Here is a 13,209-nt window from a genome sequence, read left to right as displayed (position 1 = left end):
AAAATGTAAAACGGCTATAACTTTTACATACGGTGTCGGAAAAAAACGTATAATATATCAAAAAATTCAGCATGAAAATCCGCATCTGATTTGGACCGCCTACGACCTGTTTGCAATTTTGGCGAATCCTCAAATTCCAAAAGGAAAAAAATATGCTCAAATTTCAGGTTTTTTTAATTTTTGTCAAACTATGGTCAAACTATTTATTCAAGAAGTATTAATGTTACTACATAATTATTCAGGAATATTAGTGTTACTAAATAATTATTTCAATTTTTTGAATTTTGGTCAAATCTGGTCAAACTATGGTCCAAATTATTGAAGAAATATTAGTGTTACTAAATAATTACTGTTTTTTAGAATAATAGTTTCAAACTCAAATGGTGAAACGAGTGACCTAATGCTCAAGCTAAACTGCTGAGGGTTAATAGGATTGATAGCTTACATTTGTCAGGAAAACAACAAGTGCAGACTTGGCAAGTAGGGGGGATAGAACTCCGAAGTTAAGTGTGCTCAGGCTGGGGGAGTGAGAGGATGGGTGACCGACCGGGAAGTTAGACGATTTGGAATGAGTGATCCACACTTGAGCAGTTAAGAGGGGTGATTAGAGACTAAATCATCAAATAATTCAATTCAGAAAATTGAAAATCGAAAAAAAATCAAAAAAAATTTCCAAAATTTTCAAAAAATATATAAAAAAACCCTTCAGTACCGGTTGTAACACCAACTGGTACTAAAGGTCCCCCATGCCACGGCGCGAGCTCATGCCACGTGGTGGGCCTTTAGTGGCGGTTCGTGTCGAACCGGTACTAAAGGGGGGGGCGGGCTTTAGTGCCCAGACTTTAGTGTCGGTTACAGAACCGGCACTAAAGGCCCTTACGAACCGGTTTTAAACCTCCGTTTTCTACTAGTGTCCTTGGAAGGATCCTACCTTTTTCTCCTTCTTCCTTTTTCCTACTTCAATGGATGCTCTTCAAAGCACTAGGACTGGAGGGGGGGGGGGGGGGGGGGTAGGTGTTCATGCCGGCGACGAACCTACCTCAAAAGCAGTACCTCCATTTGCATCACGTATGATTTCATCCTTGATAGACCACTCACAGCGATACTTGCTATCACGCCAAAGCACTCACTAATGATCATGAAGCAAGCACCAGCCATGCAAAGCCAAGAGATCCTAAATACACTCAGTCAAAGTGGTGTCCTCCAAGGCTAACAAAGACACAAGAGAGGAAACTGCAGAGGTTAGTGAATCAAGAGATGGTGGAATAGGAGGCCGATAAACAAAGGGATAAATTGTTCAATGACACTTGGCCTATGGTACCTACAAAACAAGTGAGGAAGCCTAAACAAATACAAGTTGCAACGTCTTCTACATCTATCACAGCAGCACCTACACCACCAAAAGAGGACGATGCAGCTATGGCATCGTCTCCATCACCTATTACTTCCTCTTCACTCGGACAGATTTCAGATTTGGTGGACATGCCCGAGGAGGAAGATGGTATGTTGGACTATGAGTGTACACCGGTTCATGAAGGTATGGATATTAATATGGCATATTACTTACCCACTGAGTTTCGTGCTGTAGATGAAGAAGGGGAAGTGGCTCGACTAGATTTTGGTCCTAAAAATGCAATATTTCAGAAGCCAAAATAGCCAGTGGCACACCTGAAACTGTTGTATCTCAGAGGTTATACTAACGGGTCACCGCTCACTCGGATGCTTGTTGATGGTGGTGCTGTGGTGAATCTCATATCCTATCCAGTCTTCAAAAAACCGGGTTTGCCCGACGAAGAGTTGATAAAGACCAATATGGTGCTTAATGGATTTGAAGGTATATAGAAACTGAAGCCAAAATTGTGATGTATGTGTAGCTTACAATTCGAAGCAAAACTTTGGCTATTGTGTTCCTTGTCGCCGAACTGCAAGGTAACTACAACATTATATTAGGCCATGATTGGGGTCATGCCAACCAATGCGTGCTTCTACCATGCACCAGTTTTTAAGTCAGTGGGTTGATAATGAAGTGGAAGTCATTCATGCGGATAACTCGTCTTGCATTGCTTTGGCCGAAGCATCGGTGGATTGGCAACATCGCAATGCTATTTTCTTGACAGGACGCGACCTATCAGAGTTTGATTTTCTCAGTGCCACAAAGAGTGGTATTGTGCCTGTTTCTTTAAAGCTGGTTGGTGCCAATCAGCTCCAAAGTATAATGTATTTAAATGGATCCTAACTCTGAGTGGTTACAAGCGACTTACATAATATCAGTCCAGTGAGAACGATATGTACGAGTCTATAGAACAGTTAGATGGATAAACTTGGACAAGGTTTTACGTCGGTGGGTCCATTAGAAGAAATAGATATAGGAGATGGTTCAATTCCTAGGCCGACATTTGTAAACACAAATTTGAGAGCAGATCATAATGCTCAGTTGATCGAGTTGTTGAAAGAATATGTTTGTTGTTTTGCATGGGAATATCATGAGATCCTAGTGATAACCCACAAGTATAGGGGATCGTGACAGTCTTCGAATGTAGTATTTCACCCAAATTTATTGATTCGACACAAGGGGAGCCAAAAAATATTTGTAAGTATTAGAAGTTGAGTTTTCAATTCAACCACAGCTGGAGAACTAAATATCTGTAAAAAGTGTTTAGTGGCACAGTAGTATGATAGTTTGATAGTAGTAGCAACAGTAGCAATTTAACTTAGGAAAGAACAATATATGAAAAGTGTAGGCATAGGATCAGTAATGGATATTTGTGTTGGATGACATTCATCATGTAACAGTCATAAACTAGAGCGATACACAATAGCTCCAATTCATCAATGTAACATAGGCATGTATTTCGTATATAGTCATACGTGCTTATACTAAGAAATAGCATGACATCTTTTGTCCTACCATCCCATCGCAGTGTGATCAATAAGAAAAGTAAGGTACATTAAGACCTCCTTTTAATAGATAACCGGAGCAAAACATTAACACATGGTGAATGCAAGATCTCCTCAAATTACAGTCATCCTCGGAGAGTATCGCAACTATTGTCACTTTTGGGTCTGATATGTCTCCAACGTATCTATAATTTATGAAGTATTCATGCCATGTTTACAACAATTTTATTTGGTTTTGGTACGATTTCCTTAGAACTAACCCGGACTGACGCTGTTTTCAGTAGAACTACCATGTTGTCGTTTTTTGTGCAGGAAAAAAGTTCTTGCAATATCCTGAAAATTTACAGTGATTTTTTATGGACCAAAAGAGACCCCTGAAGCACAAGAGCTGGGCTAGGAAGTGGACAAGGAAGCCAAAAGCCTGGGGGCGCCCACCCGCTAGGGCGCGCCCCCCGAGCATGTGGGCCCCTCAGGCACCTCCTTGACGTGAGACCGACGCCAAAAATTCCTATAAATACTAAAACCCCTAAAAAGAACCCTAGATGAGTAGTTCCGTCACCGCACCTCTGTAGCCATTAAAAACCAATCGGGGCCCCGTTCCAACACCCTGCCAAAGGGAGAAATCATCACCGGAGGCCATCTTCATTATCCCGCCGGCCTCCATGACAAGGAGGGAGTAGTTGACCCTCGGGGCTGAGTGTATGTACCAGTAGCTATCTGTTTGGTCTCTCTCTCTCTCTATTCTCTCTCTCTCCCGCTCTCTCTCTCTCTCTCGTGTTCTTCATTTGGAACGATCTTGATGTACCGTGAGCTTTGTTAATATATTTGGATCTTATAGTGTTCTTCCCTCACTACCTTCTTGTGATGAATTGATTCTTGCTCTTTGAGGTTTCGTTTTGTTGGATTGAGTATTGGATTTGAGAACACTTGATGTATGTCTTGCATGTGGATACCCGTGGTGACAATGGGGTGTTCTATAGATTCACTTGATTTATGTTTTTGGCACTCAACTCACGGATTCCCAAGGTGACATTGGGGTAATCTTTGCATAGGGGTTGATGCATGTTTTCGTCCTACGTTCTTCGACAGGAATTTTGGAGTGACTCTTTGTAGCACGTTGAGGGATTGTCATATGATTTAATTATGTTATCATTGTTGAGAGATTTTGCACTAGTAAAAGTATGAACCCTAGGTCTTGTTTTCAAGCATTGCAATACCGTTTTTCTCACTTTTGTTACTAGCTAGCTAGCTGTTTTTATATTATAACATTACAAAAAACCTATATCTATTATCCATACTACACTTGTATCACCATCTCTTCATCGAACTAGTGCACCTATACAATTTTCCGTTGTATTGCGTGTGTTGGGGACACAAGAGATTTATTGTATTTGATTGCACGGTTCTTTGAGAGAGACCATCTTCATCCCACGCCTCCCACGGATTGATAAACCTTAGGTCATTCACTTGAGGGTAATTTGCTACTGTTCTACAAAACTATGCGCTTGGAGGCCCAACACGAGTCTACAAGATGAAGGTTGCGTAGTAGACATCAAGCTTTTTTCTCGCGCCATTGCTGGGGAGGTGAGTGCTTGAAGGTATATCTTTAGATCTTGCAAGTGAATCTTTTAGTTTCTTGTTTTATCACTAGTTTGGTTATAAAAGAAAACTACAAAAAATGGAATTGAGCTTGCCTCAGATTATTCATCTTTACAATGTATTTCTTGAAAATGATGGAGCCGAAAATTGTGCCAAAGTGTTAGAAGAATAATTCAATAAAATGTTTGGCATAAAATATTTGACTGATGAGCATTATTGAAATGTTGTTAGTTTGAATTCTTTGAATATCCATGATGCTAAGGATATGCAAAGCTACAAGCTTGGAGATGTTATGTTTGATGAAGATGATATTTTTAGTCGCCCAAGTTTTGATGAGAAAATTTATTATGATGATAGCATGCCTCCTATTTATCATGAATACAATGATGAAAGTGGTTTTGGAAGAGTGCCAAGTCTAGGAAGTAGTGACCCCACTATTTTGGAGGGTGTTGAATCTTATTGTAATAATTATGTAAGTGGATTTGGAGAGGTCCTGACTTTATTTAATGATGATTCCACTATTTTGGAAAAGGTTTCAATTGATTATTATGAGAATAAAGTTTCTACCAATGATGATTATTGTGATGAAATGTATTCTATAAAGAATAATGATAACCATGAAACTCGTCATCATAATTTTAATGTTAAATTTGATATGTCAACCAAGTATCTCATGATAGTTATTCTATTGACTTTGCTACCACTACTATTCATGAGAATACTTTTTCTTATGTGGAGAGTAATAAAATTTCTATGCTTGTGGATCATGAAAAGAATCCTTTATGTGATAGATATATTTTGAATTCATTCATGATGCTACTGAAAATTATTATGAGAGGGGAACATATGCTTGTAGGTATTGCAATAATATCAAGTTTCCTCTCGACGTGTTGAAACTTTTGAAGTCATGCTTGTTTTGCCTTCCTATGCTAGTTGATTCTTGTTCCAATAAATTGTTTTCTCACAAAAACCCTATGCATAGGAAGTGGGTTACACTTAAATTTGCTCTTCATATGCTTCATGATGCTCCCATTAGGTTTCAATCCTTATCTTTTATGTGAGCATCATTGAAAACATCGTGCCTAGCTGAAAAGGCATTAAAGAAAAGCGTTTGTTGGGAGACGACCCAACATTTACACCTACTGTTTTTTGTGTGTTCACATTATTAAGTGTAGTAATCATGTTTTATAGCTATGTTTTGAATAAAGTGCCAAGTAAAGCCTTTGGGATAGTGTGGATGATAGTTGACTTGATTCTGTGCAAAAACAGAAATTTTTGCGTCCAGTAACAGAATTGTTTAAAATCACTTGAATGTGAGTTGATCTGATTCTTTTACACATGATTGATATACCAATTCCCTACGTTTTCCTAATTGTTAAGAATTTTTTGAATTGCAGAAGTATGAGCATAATTCAGGTTTTTAGAGACTGTTCTGTTTTTGACACATTCTGTTTTCAATGCATAGTTTGCTTGTTCTAGTGTTTCCATAGCTTATTGATACGTCTCCAACCTATCTATAATTTTTGATTGTTCCATGCTATCATATTCTCGATCTTGGATGTTTTATATGCATTTATATACTATTTAATATTATTTTTGGGACTAACCTATTAACCTAGAGCCCAGTGCTAGTTTCTGTTTTTTCCTTGTTTTTGAGTTTCGTAAAAGGAATATCAAACGGAGTCCAAATGAGTTGAAAATTTACAGTGAATTTTTATGAACCAGAAGAAGCTCCCGTAGCAAAAGAGTTGGGACAGAAGAGTCATGAGTCAATGACAAGAGTGGAGGGCGCGCCCCTGCCTTGTCGCTGACTCGTGGACCCCCCTGCGTGAAACCGACGCCAAAAATTCCTATAAATCTAGAAACCCCCAAAAAGAAACCTAGATCAGGAGTTCCGCCGCCGCAAGCCTCCGTATCCACGAAAAACCAATCGAGAGCCCGTTCCGGCACCCTGCCGGAGGGGGAAACCATCACCGGTGGCCATATTCATCATCCCGACGCTCTCCATGACAAGGAGGGAGTAGTTCACAGTCGGGGCTGAGGGTATGTACCAATAGCTATGTGTTTGATCTCTCTCTCTCTCTCTCTCTCTCGTGTTCTTGATTTGGCATGATCTTGATGTACCGCCAACTTTCTTATTATAGCTGAATCATATGGTGTTTCTCCCCCTCTACCTTCTTGTGATGAATTGAGTCTTGCTCTTTGCGTTTTCATTATGTTGGATTAAGTATTGGATTTGAGAACACTTTATGTATGTCTTGCGATGGAATATCTGTGGTGACAATGGGATGTTCTATTGATTCACTTGATGTATGTTTTGGCACTCAACTTGCGGATTCCCGAGGTGCCATTGGTGTAATCTATGCATAGGGTTGATGCACGTTTTCGTCCTACGTTCTCCGATAGAAACTTTGGAGTGATTCTTTGTTGCACGTTGAGGGATTGCCATATGATTTAATTATGTTATCATTGTTGAGAGAACTTGCACTAGTGAAAGTATGAACCCTAAGCCTTGTTTTCAAGCATTGCAGTACCATTTTCGTTCACTTTTACCACTTGCTACCTTGCTGTTTTTATATTTTCAGATTACAAAAACCTATATCTACCATCCATATTACACTTGTATCACCATCTCTTCGCCGAACTAGTGCACCTATATAATATACCATTGTATTAGGTGTGTTGGGGACACAAGAGACTCTTTTTTATTTGGTTGCAGGGTTGTTTGAGAGAGATCATATTCACCCTATGCCTCCCACGGATTGATAAAACTTATGTCATCCACTTGAGGGAAATTTGCTACTGTCCTACAAAACTCTGCGCTTGGAGGCCCAACACGAGTCTACAAGAATAAAGTTGCGTAGTAGACATCAAGATCTTTTCTGGCGCCGTTGCCGGGGAGGTTAGTGCTTGAAGGTATATCTTTAGATCTTGCAATTGAATCTTTTAGTTTCTTGTTTTATCACTAGTTTAGTTTATAAAAGAAAACTACAAAAAATGGAATTGAGATTGTCTCATATGCTTCATCTTTTTAATGTCTTCGTGAAAATGATGGAAAGGAAAATTGTGCTCAAGTGTTAGAAGAATAAGTTCATAAAATGTTTGGCACTAAATATTTGAATGATGAGCATGATTGCAATGTTATTAGTGTGAATTCTTTGAATATCCATGATGCTAATGATATGCAAAGCTACAAGCTTGGGGATGCTATGTTTGATGAAGATGATATTTTTAGTCTCCCAAGTTTTGATGAGCAAATTTATTTTGATGATAGCATGCCTCCTATTTATGATGATTATATTGATGAAAGTGGGTTTGGAAGAATGTCAACTTTAGGAAGTAATGATCCTACTATTTTGGAGGGTGTTGAATCTTTTCATAATATTGATAAAAGTGGATTTGGAGAGATCATGACTTTATTTATTGATGAATCCACTATTTCGGAAGAGGTTCCAATTAATTATAAGAACAAAGTTGCTATCTATGATGATTATTGTGATGACATGTATGATATAAAGAATAATGATAACCATGAAACTAGTCACCATGATTTTAATTTTCTATTGGATCATGCCTCACATGATAGTTATTTTGTTGAGTTTGCTCCCACTATTCCGAATGAGAAGAATTTTGCTTATGTGAAGAGTAGTAAAATTTATATGCTTGTGCATCATGAGAAGAATGCTTTATGTGATGGTTATATTGTTGAATTCATTCATGATGCTAGTGAAAATTATTATGAGGGAGGAACATATGCTTTTACATATTGCAATAATATCAAGTTTCCTCTCTATGTGTTGAAAATCTTGAAGTTATGCTTGTTTTTCCTTCCCATGCTAGTTGAGGAACAACATGACTCTCCTTTCCTAGGTATTTTTTTCCATTATGCCATCCAAATCAAGGATAAATCCGAAAATACAAATCAGAGGTAAAACTTTCTCTTTTGAAGGGTAAAATCTGTCCAACCCTTTCGAATTTGTATAAAACATACCAAATTGGTAAAATTAAAGTTGTCTTCTTGGCAAATAGGTTTCTTTGGGTTCTGTCATTATTATTTCACCGACGCTATGGTTAATTATATGACTGAAACTTTCAGGAGCTTACGATTGTAATGACATGCTGAGGGTACCTACTATTGCAGGATGCCTCCATGGACTAGTGGAGTACCATTGTCATGAGAAAACCCGTCGAAGAAAAACATTGTACTGCCATTACCGTTACTACCTCACAAAATCTTAAGTTAGAAGAACAGACCTTACACACTATACAACAGAGCTGGTTGCCTAGGTTCACAAGACTAAACCCTTAAAAGACCACCGTGTGGATTGAGTAGTACATCATTGGGACGCTGAGGAGGTTAAGTAGAATTATGCCAATCATGATGCCATTGCCGCCTCCATCTCATTGCTAGGACGCACAAACAAGGATACAGAAAATGAGAGTAATTGGAAGAAGAACCGAGCAATCCCAGGAACTAGGTCATGCGAAACAAACCTTGGATTTTTTTTTAAATGGAGCCTGGGGTGGAGGGGGGAGGCTCCCTACCTGAATATATTTCAAAATGTAGTAAGTTTAAAAGCTGCCACACAGAGGGTAACGAGAGGTAGTCACGCTATAGACTAGTGTTATCCTTATGCTTATCCGATTTTTTCCTAACATAAGTGCAATTAAAGAAAGCAAGAAGTCTCTATGGTTTTCGGAACGCGCATACTCTTATGCTTAGTAAAAAAATTAATAACATGTTCCCTTTAGATTTTAATTTTCTTCATGTATCACTTTTAGAATGGCCCATGGTAAACATAGTACTCCCATTTTGTGATTTGCACGCACGAATTATTATCATACATGGCATAGTCCAAAAATAAATTTAAGCACTTGTTGAATTAGTTGCACCTAATGACAAGAAATTGTGGCAGATATTCACGTATACGGTTAATACCGCGGCGTGTCATGTTTTGCTTTATTTTGTTTCTGGTAGAGTATGATTCTTGTAATATATTTGTAATACACCATGATAAAAGAATTGTAAGACATGATTTTTTTCATTAGATACGATTACATGTATACTTAGGGGAAAAGGGCAATAAAAATGTAGGTCTCCACATAATTTTGAAAAAGTGTGGCATGTATTTTGTTTTGAAAAGATACATTCGTTTGTGAAACACAGTACATACATAGATGCTCACAAAACACATGCACACATACACAACCCTATGAACACTTTCAACATATTGAGTTGGCAGATTTTGAGATAGACACACTTGCCACAAACACCTTGTAATTGACGCACACACGGTACTCTGAAGAAAATAGCACCGTAAGCATGGAATAAAATCAAGAAAAATGCAAGCACCTATGTCAAGTATAGTTATGCTCAACTCGTTTAAAAATATTAGTGAATGTTGCATTAAAAAGTAGTAATATGGATGGCAACGACGATGATGTCAGTGCCCTATGTGAAAACCGCAACGTAACACGATAATTAGTGATATTGTGACAGGAAAAGATGATTTTTTTATTAGTGGCTTATTTGCAAAATACCATTGCCACACGATAGAAACTCCTATGAGTAAGGAATACCTACACATTTGCTTTATATCCCGTAATTTATAAAATTCCAGAACTATGATTTTTACTAAGTTTATGTAGCAGAATTAATTCCCCTTCCTTTCTGCATATTATGTATTTCATCGATCTCATAAGTATTCACCAACCGATTGATCCCGGTCAGAAAAGAACATTTTAATGATCAACATTATACAGCAGCCACAAGCAACAGTATGTACTCGAGATATATACTTATCATGGTAGTGCAAATCCCTGTCACTTTGTTGACTATAGATGGCGAGTAGGAGAACCATCCGTCTTTCTGCATCTCCACTTAATTACGACTCAAACCTACAATCCCATGACGCGTAAATTTAATTTACACCAGAAAAGATGATTGACAGGGAAACTCAATTAATCCACTCACTATCGCGCTCGATCGATGTTAACTAATCTCCATGGGCACATCAGACATTTAATTAACCGTTTGCGTACGACCCAGAAAGATCAACCAAAGTTATCTCACGCGTATGTTGAAATGAAAGGTTCATCATTGAGTGAAACATTTACGTACACTTTGTGATGATGATCAGCTGTTCAACAGATTCATCATTGAGTGAAACAGAGTGCTCTGTGTGTCTGTTGTAAACTAGAACACACGCTACTATGCTAGGTACAATTGTCAACCAGGTGCAACTCAAACACATGGACATGGAGGTCCACCATCTAAGGCTCTACACTGCCTGTATTAGCAAATCATGTGTACGATAAATTAAATGTCGCTGAAATTTAGTAGGTGATGCAGAGTAGTCTACAGTGAAACACATATATTCAGTAAGTGGAACAGAGTGATCTACAGTAGACACATGGACTCAGTGAGTGAAACAGAGTAGTCTATCTAGGTACAACCAAGTGTGCAGTGCAACATCATCTACTATCTGTACTCAATGATAGTATTAACTAATTATTAGCAAATCATGTATCCAATGAAATCGATGCTGCTACGGTAGGTATGTCTGCTAACTCTACTTCACTGCTGTAGGTGCAGCTGCGACGTGGATAGCAGGCTGTCCAGGAAGTTCCAGTCGATGCCGGCCGCCGCCTGTCCCTGCTGGACGATGTCGTAGCCGGCGTCGCCGCAACCGGCAACGGCGGTGGTCGTCGGCGGGCTCTCGATCAGCTGCGGGATGTTGCCGAAGAGACTCTGCTTAGACTCCAGCACGTCGTCAGGGTACTGGATGCCCTGGCCAGGGAATTCGACGCCGCCGGCACTGGCAGCGCCTGCGGTGCTCTGGAGGTAATGGATGTCGCCGCCTTGGCCGTGCAGCCATGGCCGCGCGTCGTAGTAGCCCCCGAGGCCTGGAGCTGCAGCGTATGCCGGGAAGATGTAGGACGGCCTCTGGTTCGGCGCCGGCTTCTGGAACGCCCGGCACACCACCCAACCTTCCTCCTGCATCATCATCATCATGGTCATCATCAACGCGAGATTCTCAAGAAGAAGAGGTGTAGGCGTGTAACAGGAGGAGGAAGAAGAGGAACTGAAGAAAAACCTGTGTGGGCGCGTGCTCATTTGTCTGGAGGCGGTACTCATGGATGATCCAGTCGGTCTTCCTACCATTAGGCGCACGGCCCCTGTAGAACACCAGCGTTTTCCTCATGCCAATGACCCCTCGGCTCCTCGACGACATCCCCGCCTTGTCGCGGCCGGTGGCCTTCCAGAACCCGGCCGCCGTGGCACGGTTGGTGCGCGTGCCGCTGGGGTACTTGCGGTCCTTGAAGCTGAAGAAGTACCACTCCGACGACGACTGCTCCTCCTCCGCCATCTGACGTGCTCCCCGTCCGCTCCTGCCGCCGCCGCACTTTTCTGCACCATCCATTTTTGTTAATATTCAACGTGAATCACCACCTCAATAGAATACTACTAAAACCACGACAAGTATTTTGGAATGGATGGAGTAGAAGCTACAAAACAACTTTCAAAATTCAGATGAGTAGTACCTTGGAGGTCCCAAGGCTCGATCCTGTAGAGATCAACCTCCTGGATGATGTCGAGGTCGATCTTCTGGGCGGCCACCTTCCTGGCCAGGTAGTACCCCACCAGCTCCTCCTCAGTGGGGTGGAACCTGAACCCCGGCGGAACACACGACTCCTCCTGATGGTTGTGCTGCTCCATTGCTAGCATCTACCTTCCTGCCTGGTAGCAAGCTAGCTTGATGTCTTCTGAACTGAAATCAAGCGCACAACCTTTTCAACTTACTACAAGAGAGGGGCAAAAATGGTACTAGCTGGTCCACCGATCGATGGATAGTGCATCTATGTTGTATGCTTGTGGACCAAAGAAGGTGAAGAAGATCTTTATATATAGCCAGAGATATAGAAAAGCATCAGGGCTGCTGCACTCACTGGAATGAGAGGTGACCACAGACGCTTGACAGCAAGCATAGCAGAGCACACGGATGCGCGCACGCTCGTATGAACTGCTATTTATATTGTAATCTAGCTCTAGCAGTCTATATAGCCCACACCAAATATGTCTCTCTATCTACTATAAGTGCACTGCAATCATGTCCTGGGTCCATTTTCTGAGGACAAAGTACAATTGTAATCTAGGCTGATTGCAAGCACTTGATGGCATGGATTTATGCGCGTAGTGTGGTCTAGCTTGTAATGTAAAGTGGGAATGGAAGAAGATAGAAGAGAAAAGAGGAATGAAAAGGACCAGCAGTGGATGCTGCCTATAGGAGCTGTGAGAGTGAAGGTTTTAGGGGCATGAATGCAAAGCCAGCATGTTTCTTTGAGTGCACTTCAGGATTAGCCTCCCCTCCACACATCCACCACCACCTCTCTCCCTGTAGTTTCCATCATTTTTCTGCGCCGGCCTACTGGTACTAGACACGTACCCTACACTACGGTCAGAGAGAGAAGATTGGGTCTCTGGTCAATTTTGTGGTGGACTAGAGGACTCAACTACAGGTATGTACGTACAGATCTCGCAGAGACGAATTTTTTCAGGCTCATCTCGACTGCATCGATGTACTATGAGTACCAGCGCAGGAATATGGTTTCGGAGGTACGTCGATCCATTGCAGAGACGAATTTCAACCTCAATTCAAACTCAACAAGGAGTACGTACCAGTATGAGTCTATGAGGAGTACCAGCAGGAA

The 13,209-nt window shown here is 40.6% G+C and overlaps 1 protein-coding gene across 1 annotated transcript; it reads right to left on the bottom strand.

Moving 5' to 3' along the window:
- Window positions 1-10,856: 10,856 nt before the first annotated feature.
- LOC125528426 (NAC domain-containing protein 30-like) lies at window positions 10,857-13,050 on the bottom strand. Its single transcript, XM_048692909.1, has 4 exons — window positions 12,448-13,050; window positions 12,043-12,269; window positions 11,595-11,908; window positions 10,857-11,494 (listed from the first exon to the last, which is right to left on the bottom strand). Exons 2-4 carry the CDS (start codon window positions 12,224-12,226, stop codon window positions 11,075-11,077), a joined length of 918 nt encoding a protein of 305 aa, XP_048548866.1. The 5' UTR covers window positions 12,227-12,269; window positions 12,448-13,050; the 3' UTR covers window positions 10,857-11,074.
- Window positions 13,051-13,209: the final 159 nt, after the last annotated feature.

Source organism: Triticum urartu, unplaced genomic scaffold, assembly GCF_003073215.2.
Source record: "Triticum urartu cultivar G1812 unplaced genomic scaffold, Tu2.1 TuUngrouped_contig_4868, whole genome shotgun sequence".
In the NCBI taxonomy this organism is placed as follows: domain Eukaryota; kingdom Viridiplantae; phylum Streptophyta; class Magnoliopsida; order Poales; family Poaceae; genus Triticum; species Triticum urartu.
Note: the sequence above shows the minus strand (reverse complement) of the source record. Positions and strands in the feature narration are given on the sequence as shown.

Excerpts from the sequence above, each read along its gene's own strand:
- LOC125528426 (XM_048692909.1), bottom strand. The coding sequence starts at position 12,226 with ATGCTAGCAATGGAGCAGCACAACCATCAGGAGGAGTCGTGTGTTCCG. Across the intron at positions 11,909-12,042 it reads CGAGCCTTGGGACCTCCAAG|AAAAGTGCGGCGGCGGCAGG; the intron begins GTACTACTCATC and ends TGGATGGTGCAG. Across the intron at positions 11,495-11,594 it reads ATGAGCACGCGCCCACACAG|GAGGAAGGTTGGGTGGTGTG; the intron begins GTTTTTCTTCAG and ends ATGATGATGCAG.